This window comes from Thalassophryne amazonica, chromosome 16 (assembly GCF_902500255.1).
Source record: "Thalassophryne amazonica chromosome 16, fThaAma1.1, whole genome shotgun sequence".
NCBI classification, from domain to species: Eukaryota; Metazoa; Chordata; class Actinopteri; order Batrachoidiformes; family Batrachoididae; genus Thalassophryne; species Thalassophryne amazonica.
In genome coordinates, this window is record NC_047118.1 from 86,012,134 (window position 1) to 86,028,332 (window position 16,199).

The 16,199-nt window shown below is 40.8% G+C and overlaps 1 protein-coding gene across 2 annotated transcripts in view; it reads left to right on the plus strand.

Annotated features, from left to right (window-relative positions):
• Positions 1-16,199, plus strand: part of fbxl16 (F-box and leucine-rich repeat protein 16) — a 214,522-nt gene that overhangs the window by 61,998 nt on the left and 136,325 nt on the right. For both annotated transcript variants that reach the window (XM_034190559.1, XM_034190558.1), the window contains exon 3: positions 6,084-6,326. In XM_034190559.1, coding sequence (XP_034046450.1) covers positions 6,084-6,326 — 243 coding nt within the window. The remainder of the gene's footprint in view (positions 1-6,083; positions 6,327-16,199) is intronic.

Genomic DNA, 16,199 nt, shown 5'->3' on the forward strand with positions numbered 1-16,199 from the left:
CCCTTGAATTCAACACAGAATAGTGCTGAACTCCATCCATCCATCTTCCACCATTTAGTTCAATTAAGGGTCGCGGGGGGCTGGAGCCTATCCCAGCAGTCATAGAGCAGGAGGCGGGGTACACCCAGGACAGGACGCTAGTCTATCGCCGGGCCACAAACAGACACACACACACACACACCTATGGACAATTTCTAAAGACTCCAATCCACCTAACCCGCATGTCTTTGGATGTGGGAGGAAACCGGAGCACCCGGAGGAAACCCACACACACACGGGGAGAACATGCAAACTCCACATAGAAAGGCCAGGGGAATTGAACCCATGACCTTCTCACTGTGAGGCAACAGTGCTAACCACTAAGTGACCGTGCTGCAGTGCTGAACTCACTGTTGTAAAATATGGTTGAATGATTTAGGTTATTTGTACAATTTAATACCCAGGGAAGAATTTTATATCAAGGTCTAAAGCAATATGTGGACCTGATATGAACATCAATGTCTCTTTTATTTGGTGTCAAAAGGAGAGATGTTTTTTAATTTAACAGGAGACTACTGTTTAAGTACAAATTTTGTTGTCCTTATTGTTCAAAAGCAGCAGCATAAAGCAGTAAAAGATAGCAAATGACAACAAAATGTGCAATAAAATAAATAAAATTCATAAATGTAAATATCATTTAGGTTTTATAAAAATATCTGGAAAACATTCAAAAATTGTACAAGTCAACCTCTGAAAAACATTGAAAATACTTCACAAATGCATCAAAAATAAAGCTATCAAAACCAGATTCAGGAGATCATTAAACTTGTCTTGAAAATGTAAAATTATGTGCTTAAAATTATGATTGACTTGATTTGTAAAACAGTTTTTTAATCATAAACTGTCTAAAAATAAAACTTGATCTTTATTCAACACACAAATAATAACTTGATCAACTTATTATCGGCATCATGCTGTGGGCTGTCACGGTTCTTTGGGTGTTGTGTTTTCTCAGTGAAGGCCGTGTTGTGCCAGAGAAAACACAGAAAATGAAGAGAGCAGCAAAGATGTCCAAGGTTATGAGTCTAATTCCAAGACATCAGCAGGAACTCAGTCAGGTGCATCTTGTATCTCTATTTTTTTCTCCTGAGTTGCTGGGATCATTAGAGACAGCTTTCTGTCCTGCTGTGTAACTGCATGGACAGGTCCTGGAGAACATGACCCACTTTTCATACCTGGGCAGTGATGTGTCATCAATGATGAGATCAAACAGTGACTCAGTTTGCAGGAACTGCCTTTAGTTGGCTACGCACATATGTTTCAACAACATAACCCAGGGCTCTTCAGCTTGTTCCAGAAAGGGTCAAGAGGGTGCAGGTTTTCTTTGGAACCACTGACTCCACCAGGTGATTTCACTGAGTAACTGACTCCATCTGCTCAAAGTGATATTGATCAGTGAAATCACCTGGTGGAGTCAGTGGTTCCAAAGAAAACCTGCACCCTTTTGACCCTTTCTGAAATGAGTTGAAGAGCCCTGACATAGACCTTTGACACAAGACAAAAATCCTTGTCTACAAAGCTGTTGTCACCTACCGCAACCACCTGAAGATCTTTGAGTGATTCCACCAACACTGCTTGAGGATATCCTCTGCATCAGGTAGGAAGACTACCATACTAACATCAGTGTCCTGGCTGTAGCCAAGTTCCAGAGCCTAGAGTGTGTAATCATCAAGAACCAGCTTTGGTGGGTGGGTCACTTTGTTAGGGTGCATGAGAGCCAGCTTCCCAAGCAGATCTTCTGCTTCTGGCTGAGCAAAGTAAACGGTCCAGAGGAGGGCAGAAGAACTGTTGCCAGGACCTCTTGATGCACAACCTCAAGAGCTGCCCCATCAATCGGAAGACCTGGAAAGAACAAGTGAGGAATCGAGCCATCTGGTGAGAAATGATCCACACGAGAGTGGAAGGCTTTGAAAAAATGCAGACAAACAACACACAGGAAAGAGGAGAAAGAGGCAGGAAAAAGATCCTGAACAGCAGAAGCTTCCCGCAGCAACCACGTGCAGCATCTGTCAGAAACAATGTGTGTCAAGACTGGGCCTGTTCAGGCATCTCTGTACCAGAGGAAGACACACGTTTTTATCAAATGCACTTCATAAATTCATGACATCTCTGTTTTTCATTTTAAACATCTCTGTGTTTTTAAATGCCTTTGGCATAATTAACACATTTTAACATAAATAATAAGGGATGGTATTGATAAGATTTTATCAATATCGATGCCATTATCGATTCTACTTTTCGATCCAATTCCTTATTGATTCCCTTATCAATACCTCCTGTGAATTTTCTGTGTACTAAAAGTAGGCTTTACAGGTTTTCTATGTCAACATTTTACAGTCTTAAAGTAAATAAATGTGAAATTGGTCAATGGCTCCTTGAACTCTGAACATAAATAAAAATAAACAGAATCTGTAGTTTTTCTCAAAAGCATTTTCATCCAGACATTAATGGCACAAATCTAATGGTCCAGTCACACAACATTTAACGAAGGGCAACGAAGCCCTAACTTAACAAGAAATCTGGACTTTCGTTGGCATCGTTTATCCTTCGCTCAGCTTCATTCCTGCAGTTGGTGCTTCATCAGGATTTTTGAACTGTTGAAAAATTTGTACAAATACCACAGAAAACCTCAATTCATCCATATTTAGTTTTGCTGTGTTCTTGGTGTTTTTTAATCATTTGCTTAGTTTTTGTAACATTAGCATTTCGTTTGACTTTATTCGACCAGTACAGAAGCCAGTTTGTGAGCGCTGCTGCTGCTGTTGCTGCTGCTGCTGCTGCTGCTGCTGCGTTCATGTACCGTCGGACGTTACAGGGCAAACTCAGCCTGTTTGCTTTAATTTTTTATGTGGGTGGGGGGTCAGCTTCAATGGGCTCTGGCACCTTATACAGGCCAGAATTAATCTTTTGTGTGGATACAATTAATTATTTTGCCACAAGCAACTGCTGAATTTGAAACAACAGAAAAGTTGTGTAATTTCTGATGGTACTTGAATGCAATGGCAGCAGCAGCAGCAGCTCCTGCGTATGCTTATTATTTTCTATTAAATATAACAATATGAGTGTAGGAATGACAATCCAGTCCTTATGTACATGTGGCAACAGGCAGATGATTCAGATGATTATAGAAAGAGCTGTTCTGGAAGGCAGAATTCACTAGTGGTGGGCACAGTTCTGATAATCCAATAACCGATAATTATCGAAGATCATGTTTTCATTATCGGATTATCTTTTCAGATAACTTTGAAAACCATTATTGGATTAATTATCCTCCAAAGCTGAACAGCTACAAACACTTATAAAATTTAAAATCAGTTGAGCACCTACCTGTTAAATGTTTTGTAGCAAATGTATAGTTCTATCCTCTGCAAACAGATGAGAGCTGCTTCTAGAAGAAACCGCTCTATCCTCTGTAGGCAAAGGAGAACTGGCCACAAAACAAAACAAAAAACAAAACAAACAAACAACAACAACAACAAAACCTCATTTCTTTTAACCCCATACTAATATGTGGGCAATATCACCCAAGTCATCCAGAGGCATACATTTTTAACTTAAGGTTCAAAAACCACGATTTATGTTCTCACACACATTGTACGTTCAAAAACCACACGTTGGACTCGTGTTTCCAGAAGCAAAACGTAAACAGTAGCTTTTTTTCAAAGTTAAATTACGAAAACTCTTGATAGGAGACATAAAAGTTAAAAAACAACAACAACAACAACAAAAACATTACAAGACAGGTCTACAGTGTTTGCACAGGCACAGTGCGAGAGGTTGGCGCTTGTAGCGCTTCAGCAGCGGGATACCCTCACGACAGCCGACCAGAATATCAAACAGGTTTGATTTTCACCTGACCATATGATCACCGATCAGGAGTTGGTCGTGAGATGTTAAACACAGCTTGTTACTCCATGTATACTAAACGATGCAGGACGCGCGATTAACCTAAAACTGGGTGCGATCCAAAAAATTCTCACACAAATGAAAAATCAGCTGAAAAAGGGCCTAAACACGCACTGGCACCAGTAGATCATGGCAGTGTGCTATTTATTTTGACACCGGTTATATCAGACAGTTATCTAATTACAACTTGGCTTTTTTTTTTTAAATCCCTTTTTTTTTTTTACAAATAAAAATGGCATATTTTTACAAAAGCACATTTATCTGTAAACACCAACACACGACACACCTCACATTAATGTGTTGGTTTACAGTCAACCAATCAGTATAAGCAGAGGCACATTTTACCCAGAATGCCATCTGTCTGTGTTTGTTACAAAACTTCAGAATTAGTGCATTATTCAACATTAAAAGATATATGTTATATCTTAACGTTGCACAAATGACAGAATCGACATTAATGGAGATATTCTATCAGTATTCATTTTATTTACACCAAACTACAAGTCAGCACTGCTTTATTTTCCAAGACCTCGGCCTGACGGCAGCACTGTGCTAGAGTAGAGAGTTGAGCTTTGTGACTCCTCTCAGCTGCGTTTGTGCTGGAAGCCATGTAGTAAACTGGAGCTTCCAGCAGGGGGCAGGAGGCTCAAAGACAGAAGGGCTGACTCATTGTTTGGGTCTGTCGTCGCTTTTGATGCTTCCAGAAGCGATCGTGGTGTTACAACTCAAAATCAGCTTGTTAGTAGTTGCTGTGTACCACAGACAGTACTGGAATTTATCGGTTATCTGTAACTTCCGATACATTTTTAGGTGGTTTATCATTTTATCTTTATCAAAGATAACTTTTCAGTTATCTGATTATCTGTTATCGAAGTTAATTTTTTGGTTATCTGTGCCCACTACTGGAATTCACATTGGGGATCAGCTGCAGCTGGTGGAAATAACCACACATGGAGTCAATGTGCAGTGTTCACATGCACTGATCAACTTACTGCTCTGATATATTCAGTCATCTTTACACCTATATTTATTCCCCTTTTGGCAGTTTTCTGTTATAAATCAATATATATATAGCCTAGTAATGTAATACAGTGATACAGCAGTTACCACGGCACACCAGAGGGTTTTTTTTTAATTGGAGCAAGATGGAGTGTGTTGTCAGACAGTGTGGATTCTGATAATGATGGAGATGATCCCTCTTTTGTTCTGGATGAGGAACCAGAGCAGGTGGTCCACTGATGTGCACACAGATCTCCACAGCTTCTGTTTGCAGTTTCTCCAGGACTCAGGCGCTATGAGCTCCGTCCCAGTGCCGAGTCCTGGAACTCAGAGATGCAGACACACACTGCTCCAGCAGCAGCTCCAGGCATGTTTCGTGTAAAGCGTCGAGATCGACGCTTTCCTCTTTCATTTCTTTTGCACTCTTAGTTCGCAGGCTGTTCGGTGATGAAGCTCGTTCGTCCACCTTTTCTTAACGAATTGTGAGTTTTTTACTTTTTTCCCTTTGTTCAGGAATTGTCGTATGCCGTGTGACCGGGCCATAACTCCATACCTCTGAGCTGAGTTCATCCGGCTGTGCTGCAAGTCAACATCAATGTAATTCAAAAAGAATATAGGACGTTTCATTTTGGGAGTAAAAAAACATTTTAGTCTGTTGTCTGTGTTATAAAATTTTGAAAGAGTTGTCATTTGATTTAAATGGTGATTCATTTTGAAGTTATTAATTCCAAACAGGCGCTGTCTCAGCAGAGAGCGGCGCAGCGTTTGGAGCTTTGCAAACAGAACAGAGGACGATTCTTGTTTCTTTCCTGCAACAAGACAAGAGTCCCAGTTACTTTAATCTGCACAAAAGTGAGTCATGATTGACATTTTGAAATGGCTATTGATGTCAGTGGATCGAATCATTTCTTAATGATTCTCGAAAAGAACCGGTTCATGATACCCTTCCCTCGCGCCCTCCTTGAAGAACACCAGTGCAACCCCAGGGGGCGCGTGCCTCATAGTTTGAAAACCACCGGTCTAGAGAATACTCTGTGGGATTAACGATTATGTGAAATACACATTTTTGTGTTATCATTATTTGTGTTCAGTTGACTTTGGAAGTATAGTTTATTTTTCACGCTGTCTTTACATTTCAGGTCATGCTGGAGCAAATGCAAGGCCTGATGCACCTCGAACTGTCAGGCTGCAATGACTTCACGGAGGCCGGCCTGTGGTCGAGTCTGAATGCCCGTCTAACTTCCCTCAGTGTCAGTGATTGTATCAACGTGGCCGATGATGCCATCGCTGCGATCTCACAGCTTCTACCCAACCTGTCGGAGTTAAGCCTTCAGGCTTACCATGTTACAGACACAGCCATGGCTTACTTTACAGCCAAACAGGTAAATATACCAGAACTAGAGTAAACAGTTTTATTGACCTTATACTTACACCTCACCTCTAAGCGTGACAGGACAAGTTTTCAGACTTATGGTGTCTAAACAATATAAACACAATCTCTCATTGTGATGAATAGTAAAAATTGAAAGTTATTACTGTTAACCCATTTATGCCCAGATTTTTTTTTTTATAAGTGGAAAAAGTTGCATTAGTACCTTTGTGTTTTTTATTGTGAGTAGAAAATGACAGTGAGACAACAATTGTTGCCAGTGGGTCAAAATGGGTTAAAAAAATTATTTCTGGCAGATGTCCATCCACATCTGGTCATTTTGTAATGGACTTCAATCAATCAATCAGTTTTATTTATATAGCGCCAAATCACAACAAACAGTTGCCCCAAGGCGCCTTATATTGTAAGGCAAGGCCATACAATAATTGCGTAAAAACCCCAATGGTCAAAACGACCCCCTGTGAGCAAGCACTTGGCGACAGTGGGAAGGAAAAACTCCCTTTTAACAGGAAGAAACCTCCAGCAGAACCAGGCTCAGGGAGGGGCAGTCTTCTGCTGGGACTGGTTGGGGCTGAGGGAGAGAACCAGGAAAAAGACATGCTGTGGAGGGGAGCAGAGATCGATCACTAATGATTAAATGCAGAGTGGTGCATACAGAGCAAAAAGAGAAAGAAACAGTGCATCATGGGAACCCCCCAGCAGTCTAAGTCTATAGCAGCATAACTAAGGGATGGTTCAGGGTCACCTGATCCAGCCCTAACTATAAGCTTTAGCAAAAAGGAAAGTTTTAAGCCTAATCTTAAAAGTAGAGAGGGTGTCTGTCTCCCTGATCTGAATTCTCCCTGAGCTGGTTCCTGTGGAACCAGCTCCCAATTCAGATCAGGTCTTCAATTCAGATCAGTTCTTTATTTGCTGCAGTCATCTGCTACTTGCACAGTGCTTTGTGTGGATGAGCAAAGTGTCTCCACAGTTTAGTCAATATTGACTTTGAATAGCAGCAGTTCCATCTACAGCTGTAATATTTCACAGTTGATCCATGTCGGTGCCAAACAAGCAGCTTTGGAAGTCATTCAGAAAGCACATACAGATGTCACACACATTTAACTGTCAGTAATTTGCAAACGGCATAGATCACTTTCTGCTTTCAGAGAGCAAGTACTATATTTTCTGGAGTATAAGCTGCGCCTATCAAAAAATGCCTCTTCAAAAGGAAAAAAACAAACAAACATATTGGAACTTCTGTATTCTCAGCTTTAATTTGGGATTTTTGTGCATTGTTGTCCTTTTATTATTGGCATTTGACCATTTATTATTGGAGTTTATTTGATTTTGAGCTTTGATCCCTAGAAATCCAATAATACGATCATTATTATTATTAAGCATGCAGCGGCTCGTCACACTCCGTACATTTGTTTTTGTTTTTTGTGTGTGATTTTTTTTGTGTTTCATGTATTGGAATTGAAGCAGGTGAGGCTCACATACAATATGAGCAGGTTAGCCAGCTGCACTGTTTACTGGGCCGACCGGACCGTATGCTCTGGTAAGAGGCGTGTGTACATAAACAACAAGTGGTGTACAGTTGTGAACATCACTGGGACTCACTGCTCTCCAGATTTAGAGGATCTGGCAGTGAAATGCAGGTAGTTTTACCTGCAGAGGGAGTTTTCTGCCATCCTCATCACAGCTGTTTACATCCCACCACACGCTAAGACAAAGCTAGCCTTAGAGGAGCTGTACAGCTCCATGAACAGCCAGTTAGTTGCCCTTCCAGAGAGGGTGGTGATCATTGCAGGGGACTTTAACCACGCTGAGCTTAAGACAGTGCTGCCCAAGCTCCTTAAATACAGAAACTTTCCTACAGGAGACAATATCATTTTGGACCAGGTGTACACAAACATCAGGGGAGCTTACAAAGCTGGACCAGCTCCACACCTGGACCTATCAGACCTCATCTCTGTGCTGCTGACACCAGCCTACAGACCAGCAGTGTGCAGAAGCAGAGCCTTCATAAAGACTGTACAGGTGTGGCGCGAGGAGGCCATTGATTCAGCACTGCTTTGACATCACAGACTGGGAGGTTTTCTTTGAGGGATCTGACCTGGAGCATGACACCTCTGTTGTCCTGGACTACATCAATTTTTGCACAGAGGCCATACTGCCTAATAAAACCATTAGGGTGTTTCCAAACCAGAAGCCCTGGTTTAATGGAAATGTGTGGTCACTGCTCAAAGCCAGAGACGTCACCTACAGGTCAGGGGACCAGCTGGAATACAGAGCTACTGGGAAAACCTAGCAAAGGGCATCAAAGAGGCCAAAGGCAGGTACAGGCAGCAAATAGAGGGCCACTTTGAGAATCACGACCCCCGCCGCGTATGGAGAGGAATTAAAACCCTGACTGACTATTAAAACAACACCATGCAGATCAGTCAGGGCAGAGATCTTCCCGACACCCTGAACCTCTTCTTTGCTCAGTTTGATAAGCAGCAGGGAAGAGCCCAGACTGCTGAAACAATCCAGCCTGAGGAGGAGCCGGGACTCATCCTCCAGCAGCACCAGGTGAGATCCACCTTGAAACGGATCAACACCACAAAACAGCTGGACCACCTACTGAAGACCTGCACTGACCAGCTGACTGGGGTGTTCATGGACATCTTTAACCTCTCCCTACAACAAGCTGCTGTACCCACCTGCCTCAAATAGATTACTATTGTTCCTGTGCCCAAAAATCCTGCTGTCACAACCCTCAATGACTAGCCGGTGGATCCCCATTATCATTGAAAAAGGCATGATTTTTCGGTATATAAGTCTTACTGGATTGTAAACTGGATGGCCTCAGCTAGGACTCCAAACTAGTAAAACAAAAAAGCCACTTATTCTCTGGATATTACCGCATGTTAAATGTTTCAAACAAATGAAACATTTGTTTTACTTTACTAAATTTCATATGAAAAACAAATCAGACTATAGTGATACAAACATGACTACATCCTTGACGCTGTTGTTTTGCTGTTGTATAACAATGAGGTATGACAGCTTGTTCAGTTAGAACTAAAAGCACAGCGAACACAGTAACAGTAGCGCAAAGCCGTCATTGTTTTATGACCTAAACGTCTGTGGGCAGCAGAAAGACTCGAGCAGTGTGCTCCAGAGCTGCACTGCTCGAGTGCAGCTCGAGCAGTGCAGCTCTGGAGCCTGAATTTTCTGGGAGACGTGATTCACGTTCTGTTTGCCAGGCAACTCTGATGTGGGGATCATGGCTACGTATAAGAGGGGGCTGTCACTATCCCGGCAAACCAAGGTGATGGACTCATACCCTAGTCCCTTAAAGAAGGGTATACCTCTTATTTCCAACTCGTCCTGTACTTATGACGTTACATCCCCAGACCCTACCTTGGTCAGAAGGGATGTGTCCGATGCTATACAGGACACTAGAGTTGGTAAATGTGGTAGTAGTAAATGTAAAACTTGCAAATACATAGTAGAAGGAAATAACTTCAGGAGTAACACCACAGGTAGACAATACAAAGTTAGCTCACGTGAAACAAAAATGACATGCAACACAAAAATATAATTTACTGGATTAGCCGCAAAAAAAAAAAAAAAAAAAAAGTGGTATCCAATACGTAGGAGAAACTAGCCAAACCCTTAGGAGCAGAATGAACAACCATAGACCGAGGCTTAATAAAATGTGTAGTTTATTTTTATACCAACATTTTTGCTCATATGGTCATAATGTAGATGATGTAGAGGTTATGCCTATAGAGGAAGTATTTTTGGAAGAGGCTGAATGCTTTAGTTTAGCCTCTAAATCATTACAAAGGGAGGAATACTGGTACAAAGAACTAGCCACAATTTATCCGTATGGGCTTAATGACAATGTCAAAAAATTAGGTAATGTTTCAAAAAAAGATATGGAAAATATTGTCATATGGACATTTTTAAACAAAAACAACGTAAGTTCAAAAAACGATCAGGTAAGTGCAATAGACAACATGCAACTACAAAGATAGATTTAGAACTTTGATTAAAAGAACTAATTAACAATTACAATAGACCTGGGTTAGTACATGAACTTATCACTCATGAACTTAAAAGGGAGTTTTTCCTTCCCACTGTGGCCAAGTGCTTGCTCATAGGGGGTCGTTTTGACCGTTGGGGTTTTTCATAATTATTGTATGGCCTTGCCTTACAATATGGAGCGCCTTGGGGCAACTGTTTGTTGTGATTTGGCGCTATATAAGAAAAAAGTTGATTGATTGATTGATTGATCACATTAATTGTTTTGGTTCTACACAACGAAAACCTGGCATCCTAACAGCTTTAGCTAATATTATACTTTCAGAACAAAGATTACCTAACTATGTTCCACTTGTCATAAAAGATTTAGCTAACTTTAGATTAGGTTTACAAAAATGGAAAAAAAAACTACATTAACCAAAGATGATAATAAATATTTCTTGAAAATTCCTTTTCACAACAAAGGCCATTGAAATTATCAAACTATCACAGATTCTACATAGCAAACCAATCCAAAAAACTATACAAAATTTCATCAATGATAAACCCCTCCCTGTTATCAGCTATTCATATACTAAATCTATAGCTGGTAACGTTTTTAATTTCAAACAAAGCATAAATTTGAATTTGAGGTTAGGTACTACAAACCTTAGCTGTGATTGTGACTCGTCTAATTTCAAATACGAGCCAACAGGACATATAATAACCAGTAATCTCAGAATAAGTGAGAACAGGAAGCTTAGAAAATAACTTAGTAAAGGACCATCATTTAGAGAACAAAATAATATTAACTGGGACAATCTTCATAATAGTTAAAAAAGCCATTAAGGATTACAAAAAATGTTGGGCTAAAAAAGAAAAAGTAGATACTAGAACATTGGATGAATGGGAAGGTTAAGTATTAGAAACAGTTCAAATTAAGATAGATAGACTTAGGAAAAAAGGAAAAATCCATATAAAAAACATGTACTGTCAGACAAGGTTTGCCTAGAATACCTAAATAACTTTCAAAGACATATTGTTTTAGTACCAGCAGATAAAGCCAGCAACAATATCCTAATAGTTTGCAAAAAATATTACTTAGATGTAGTTTTAAAGGAACTCAACACTAGTGATGGCACTAACCCACAAACATATATGTCTTATAATAGTCACACAGAAGATATTGTTACAAAACACCAAGAATTTATGACTAAATATAACATTAAAATTACTAACGATATGAAACAATTACCATCCTTCTAATGGCTTCCCAAAATGCATAAAAATCCAATAGGTAGTAGATTTATAGCGGCCTCTAATGCATGTACTACTAAACCTTTATCCCAACTACTAACCTCTAGCCTTAAATTAGTTACAAAACATTTCAAACAACACTGCGAAGGCATAGCTCGTAACACTGGAGTTAATTTCAACACCTACCAACCAGCAAGAATTCTGGCTCTCACAGACCTGTTAATTTTTCTTTAAGACGCCCTCTTATTCTGCACTCTTTACCTGTATTAATTGTACCTGTTTGAACTTGTTACCTGTATAAAAGACACCTGTTCACACACTCAATCAATCACACTCCAACCTGTCCACCATAGCCAAGACCAAAGAGCTGTCAAAGGACACCAAGGAGAAAACTGTAGACCTGCACAAGGCTGGGATGGACTACAGGACAACAGGCAAGCAGCTTGGTAGAAGACAACAACTGTTATGATTATTTATTAGAAAGTGGAAGAAACACAAGATAACTGTCGATCTCCCTCGGTCTGGGATTCAATGCAAGATCTCACTTTGTGGGGTAAGGATGATTCTGAGAAAGCTCAGAATTACACAGGAGGATCTGGTCAATGACCTGAAGAGAGCTGGGACCACAGTCACAAAGATTACATTAGTAACACATGATGCTGTGTTCAAATACTTATTTTCCTCACTGTATATACCTTTTTCTTGAGCTGCTTGGGTGGGTAGGGAGAGCTCCCATGGGATAAAAAAGCTTTTTAACCTGCCATTCCTGGTTCTCAAGACCAGGCACCTAAGTGGCTCTACTCTACTCTTTTCTCCTATTTTACTCTTCCTTTTTAGATATTTAGATATACCTTTGTATACTGGCATAGTTCCACCTTAGAAATGGAATATAATATATATACCTTACTGACTTTTCATGCATAGTAGTACCTTCCAAACTTTGCACCAGAGTATTGGAAATCTTTGTTCAAACAAGTCAATCAAAGCTATGGGAAAGGAAAACATCAACTTTCAGCATAAAGTGGACTTTGTGCTGTCTTTGTGTATTGGAACTCTGTCCATTCGACAATGAATCAAAGTCCAGGAATGCTGTTTATGAACAGGCCTTTGAGGTCACGCATTGACCTCCTAAAACTCAACCTGTGGTGGAAAAGTGAAGAACAAACAATAAGCGAAGTGCGCACCGCATCTGCGCATGCGTGGGTCAAACAGGGGCAAAAATTCCAGCTCCCAAACTCACACCGCTCCCATTGAATTTCTTATACAGTAGCATCAGCGGACTGTAAAAATTAAGGCTTTTACAGGGATTGTTTCAAAGGCTTTAAGACGTAAGCGACACATACAATAATGACAGGGGCACATTGTGCTGTTTTCAAATGCTCAAACGTAGTTCATAGGCTTGGATGTTGGCTGAAAACACACAATTGCAAAGCTCCGCCAAGTCCACACAAAGACGGAAAGAAGAAATGTGCCTCCGTTCATTCTACACAATTTCCCCTCAGAAAAGAAAGATCCAGACAGACATAAAAGACGGACTAAAATTGTAAGTTTCTTGCACACATTTATTTTGTCAATATCCTGAAACCGTGCCGCCGTTTTCGTGCATCGGCTTATGACTGTAATGTCGCCCCATGAATGACGTGGCGCGTAATATTGTAATATTGACGTTCTATAAACAAACTGCATGCATGCACATATCATTGTATGTCAACTTATCAAAACAAACGTGACACCAAAGAGGTTATATGTGAGACTCACTGTCATTGTCGTCATTATGAAGCTGGCAGAGTCGCGATTTCTCATCCCTGCTTAGCAAATATTCTGCAATATCCACAGTTTCAGTCTCTGGACTTCGTCTAACCATCTGTCAGTTGCCTTCAAGGGGTCAGAAATTTGTTTGTCTTCAACTGTCAACAAGGACTGGTCATTTTCAACAGCAGCGCTCTTCCTCCTTTGTCGGCACTAACGGTAGTTTCTGTAACGATGCAGCACACGCAAGCGCAGCCAGCTCTTCTTTCCACTTCTGTCCACTGCCGTACGTAGTCCTGGTTGTAACAGGCAATTCGCAGAGCTGACAAAAACACTTTAAATTGTCCACTTTCCAGCGGTTGAAATGATCCAAATCACACCACTCCTCCGCTGCTTTCTGCCGCCATAGCTTGTGGGTTGGTAGTTGAAAAACTATCCATAATGCACCGCGCGGCCTGAGATGCGCACTTCGCTTATTCAACAAATTACCAAGTGAAGCTGCAAGGAGCTTTGATGTGGGACGGCAAGTTCTGGCACATGCCTATTGAGAAAACAAGTGGACACCTGGATGGATTGTAACAAGAAATGGACCCCTGATGTACGAGGTGGATGTGGGAGAGCAGAAATGGAGACGTCATGTAGATCAGTTACTGAACGTGCAGCCAAACAGCACCCTTGACCTGCCAGCATCTAACAAACAAACCTTGCCATCAGACACACCGCTCAGTCCGGTTTACGATTCAACAATGACTGTGACACCTGCAAAGGAACGTGTGTCCCCAGAAAAGACACCACAGTGTTCAAGGCGTTACCCAGAAAGAACCAGGGCACCACCTAAAAGACTAGATTTATAATAAAATGTCTTATTGACAGGTGGCTGTAACATAGGAAATGTTCTTAAAAAAAAAATACCAGGATATGTTAAACAGGATGTTTTGTTGCACTGTTTTGCACATTTTTTGTGTGTGGTGTTCATCTAAAAGGGGAGGAGTGTAGTGTTTATGTGGAACTATTTTCTTGTGCATAAGCGCTCCCACGTGCTGTGTTCTCTAGTGGTTATTCGCCATGCGCAATATACGAGGTCTGTTAGAAAACTATCCAACCTTTTTATTTTTTGCAAAAACTATATGGATTTGAATCGTGCGCTTGCATCAGCCAAGCTTGAACCTTCGTGCGCATGCGTGAGTTTTTTCACGCCTGTCGGTTGCGTAGTCAGACGACGTCCCGGATTAACACAGCATTCAGTTTGGAAATGATCTGGTCGTTTCAGCCTGTTGATCGCCGTTCGGAGCGCGGCGCGCCCGCCGCCATTGTGCACCGTCTTTAAACCGGTTGTAACACTCCTTAATCTGTGTGATGCCTATAGAATCGTCCCTGAAAGCCGTCTGAATCTTCCGAATGGTTTCCACCTGGCTGTCTCTCACAGTTTCTGGAAAAATTTGATGCAGCAAAGCTCCAAATCGTTCAGACATTTTCCTCACAATGAAAATCCGACGAGGAGGGTGGACCACTGCTCAGTCAAAGCCTGCTCACAGGCGAATGACGCAACCGACAGGCGTAAAAAAACTCACGCATGCGCACGAAGGTTCAAGCTTGGCTGATGCAAGCGCACATGATTCAAATCCATATAGTTTTTGCAAAAAATAAAAAGGTCGGATAGTTTTCTAACAGACCTCGTATATGTTTGCCACGGTCAAAAGTAAAGAAGTGGCTGTGCCCGTGTGAATTAAACCCAGTGAGGTTGATTATTACCATTATTTAATGCTTCGATCTTAAATATGATCAATCTATCTTTGTTAGTTGGCTATGTACCACAGGCTTTTAAGGTGGCAGTAATTAAACCATTACTTAAAAAGCCATCACTTGACCCAGCTATCTTAGCTAATTATAGGCCAATCTCCAACCTTCCTTTTCTCTCAAAAGTTCTTGAAAGGGTAGTTGTAAAACAGCTAACTGATCATCTGCAGAGGAATGGTCTATTTGAAGAGTTTCAGTCAGGTTTTAGAATTCATCATAGTACAGAAACAGCATTAGTGAAGGTTACAAATGATCTTCTTAGGGCCTCGGACAGTGGACTCATCTCTGTGCTTGTTCTGTTAGACCTCAGTGCTGCTTTTGATACTGTTGACCATAAAATTTTATTACAGAGATTAGAGCATGCCATAGGTATTAAAGGCACTGCGCTGCGGTGGTTTGAATCATATTTGTCTAATAGATTACAATTTGTTCATGTAAATGGGGAATCTTCTTCACAGACTAAAGTTAATTATGGAGTTCCACAAGGTTCTGTGCTAGGACCAATTTTATTCACTTTATACATGCTTCCCTTAGGCAGTATTATTAGACGGTATTGCTTAAATTTTCATTGTTACACAGATGATACCCAGCTTTATCTATCCATGAAGCCAGAGGACACACACCAATTAGCTAAACTGCAGGATTGTCTTACAGACATAAAGACATAGATGACCTCTAATTTCCTGCTTTTAAACTCAGATAAAACTGAAGTTATTGTACTTGGCCCCACAAATCTTAGAAACATGGTGTCTAACCAGATCCTTACTCTGGATGGCATTACCCTGACCTCTAGTAATACTGTGAGAAATCTTGGAGTCATTTTTGATCAGGATATGTCATTCAAAGCGCATATTAAACAAATATGTAGGACTGCTTTTTTGCATTTACGCAATATCTCTAAAATCAGAAAGGTCTTGTCTCAGAGTGATGCTGAAAAACTAATTCATGCATTTATTTCCTCTAGGCTGGACTATTGTAATTCATTATTATCAGGTTGTCCTAAAAGTTCCCTAAAAAGCCTTCAGTTAATTCAAAATGCTGCAGCTAGAGTACTGACGGGGACTAG